The sequence below is a fragment of the Pistacia vera genome, unplaced genomic scaffold (assembly GCF_008641045.1).
Source record: "Pistacia vera cultivar Batoury unplaced genomic scaffold, PisVer_v2 Contig488, whole genome shotgun sequence".
Classification (NCBI taxonomy): domain Eukaryota; kingdom Viridiplantae; phylum Streptophyta; class Magnoliopsida; order Sapindales; family Anacardiaceae; genus Pistacia; species Pistacia vera.
This window is the reverse complement of record NW_022196321.1, coordinates 542,864-545,444: the sequence shown is the minus strand read 5'-3', so window position 1 is coordinate 545,444 and position 2,581 is coordinate 542,864. Positions and strand designations below refer to the sequence as shown.

Sequence of the window (2,581 nt, the reverse complement as noted above, 5' to 3'; positions counted from 1 at the left end):
TCCGAATTTCAGTTATAGAGGAAATAGACAAGTAGAAGGTGGACATAATTTCTTCCAGAATAGACAACAATAGCAACAAGGTTTCCAACCGAAGCAACCTGCCTCACAGAGTTCAAACTCATCCCTGGAAGATATAGTTAAGTCTCTTGCTTTGAATACCAAACAGTTTCAACAAGATACAAGATCTAGTATTCAAAGTTTGGAGAATCAGATAGGTCAAATGGCAACTACTATAAGTCGTTTAGAGGCTCAAGTTGGAGGCAAACAGTGGTGAACCCAAAGGAAAATGTGAATGCAGTGACGCTAAGAAGTGGCAAGAAAGTGGAAGAACCGAAGCTGAACATTCCAAGTGTAGCAAAGGAAGCAGAAATTGAAGATGAAATTGAGAAAGAAGAGGCTACAACTGAATCAAAGGTAATTCCTAACCCTTCAATTCAACTTCAATCTAATACTTTACCTTTTCCTAGTAGATTCGCGAAGTCAAAGAAAGAAGAGAAGGATAAAGAAATTTTGGAGATGTTTCGCAAGGTGGAAGTGAATATACCTTTGTTGGATGCAATTAAGCAAGTGCCAAGGTATGCAAAATTTCTTAAAGAGCTATGCACCAATAAGCAGAAGTTGAATGGTGATGAGAAGATAATAATGGGAGAAAATGTGTCAGCAGTTTTCCAAAGAAAGCTTCCTCCCAAATGCAAGGATCCAGGTATGTTCACAATTCCTTGTAAGATTGGTAACACCAGAATTGAGAGAGCTATGTTAGATTTAGGAGTTTCGATTAATGTTATGCCAAGATCTATTTATGCTTCATTAAATCTACGTCACGTGAAAGATATTGGTGTTATTATTCAATTGGCTGATTGCACTAATGCATACCTTGAAGGGGTAGTTGAAGATGTTCTTGTTCAAGTCAATGAGTTAGTGTTTCTGGCTGATTTTTACATTTTGGATATGGATGATTCTTCGTCTCTTGACCCTGCACCTATCTTACTAGGAAGACCATTCCTAAATATAGCTTGGACAAAAATAGATGTTCATGATGGTACCCTCACGATTGAATTTGATGGTGAAGTAATTTGTTTTAATATTTTTGATGCCATGAAATATCCAACTGATGTTCAGTCTATTTTTGCTATTGATGTTGTTGATCCTGTTGATTCCATAGTACAAGAGATCTTTGAGTTAAATAATGCAGATGAGTTAGAGGTTGCCCTTCTCAAACATGTGGAATCAAAGGAGAAAGGAGAGATAGAGCTCAGTGAAGAATTGAAGGAGACAGTGGCAACTTTACGTTCTTTAAAACCGATTCCAGAAAGGTATGGAGTTTCTTTTATAAAGCTGCCTGATTCTCACAAGAAATTATTGCCTTCTGTTTTGCAGGCCCCTACATTGGAATTGAAGCTATTACTGGGCCATTTGAAGTATGTGTACTTGGGAGAGAATGAGTCACTGCTGGTAATTGTGTCGAACAAGTTAACACCCAATCAAGAAGAGAAACCGGTTCAAATGTTGCGGGAGGATAAGGAAGCGATTGGTTGGACCATAGTTGACATTAAGGGGATTAGTCCTTCCATATGCATGCATCTGATTTTGCTTGAAGAAGGTGCCAAACTGACACAGGAACGCAACGTAGATTAAATACTCCAATGATGGATGTGGTGAAAAAAGAAATCCTAAAGCTTTTAGATGCTGAGGTAATTTATCCGATTTCAGACAGTAAGTGGGTAAGTCTAGTGCAAGTGGTCCCCAAGAAATCTGGTGTTACAGTTGTGAAAAATCAAGACAATGAGTTGGTCCCTACACGTGTTCAGACAGGCCGGCTTGTGTGCATTGATTACAGGAAGTTGAACTCAACAACTCGAAAAGATCATTTTCCACTTCCCTTTATTGATCAAATGCTTGAGAGGTTAGTTGGTTATATTTATTACTATTTTCTTGATGGATTTTCAGGGTATAACCAGATTGTCATAGCACCAGAGGATCAAAAGAAGACGAAATTCACATGTCCATTTGGTACTTTCGCCTATCGCCGAATGCCATTTGGTCTCTGCAATGCTCTTGCCACAGTTCAGCGATGTATGGTAAGTATTTTTTCAGATATGTCGAGTCAATTATAGAGGTTTTTATGGATGATTTTAGTGTTTTTGGTGATTCATTTGATCAGTGCTTGCATAATCTTACACTAATTCTAGATAGATGCATGGAAACTAACCTTGTACTTAATTGGGAAAAATGTCATTTTATGGTAGAGCAAGGTATAGTTTTGGGGCATATTGTTTCATCCAAGGGAATAGAGGTTGATAAGTCTAAGATAGATTTGGTTACAGCTTTACCTTACCCTGCCAGTGTGCGGGAAGTTTGATCTTTTCTTGGCCATGCAGGTTTCTATCGGATATTTATCAAGGACTTTTCAAAAATCGCATTGCCCCTATGTAGATTGTTACAAAAAGATGTGGATTTTCAGTTTGATGAGCAGTGCAATGAGTCATTTGATAAGTTGAAGACATTGTTGACGATAGCACCAGTGATACAACCACCTAATTGGGATCTACCTTTCGAAATTATGTGTGATGCAAGCAACTAT

The 2,581-nt window shown here is 38.0% G+C and overlaps 1 protein-coding gene across 1 annotated transcript; it reads left to right on the top strand.

Moving 5' to 3' along the window:
* Positions 1-516: 516 nt before the first annotated feature.
* LOC116104910 lies at positions 517-1,635 on the top strand. Its single transcript, XM_031391344.1, has 2 exons — positions 517-1,068; positions 1,120-1,635. Exons 1-2 carry the CDS (start codon positions 517-519, stop codon positions 1,633-1,635), a joined length of 1,068 nt encoding a protein of 355 aa, XP_031247204.1.
* The last annotated feature ends 946 nt before the right edge of the window (positions 1,636-2,581 follow it).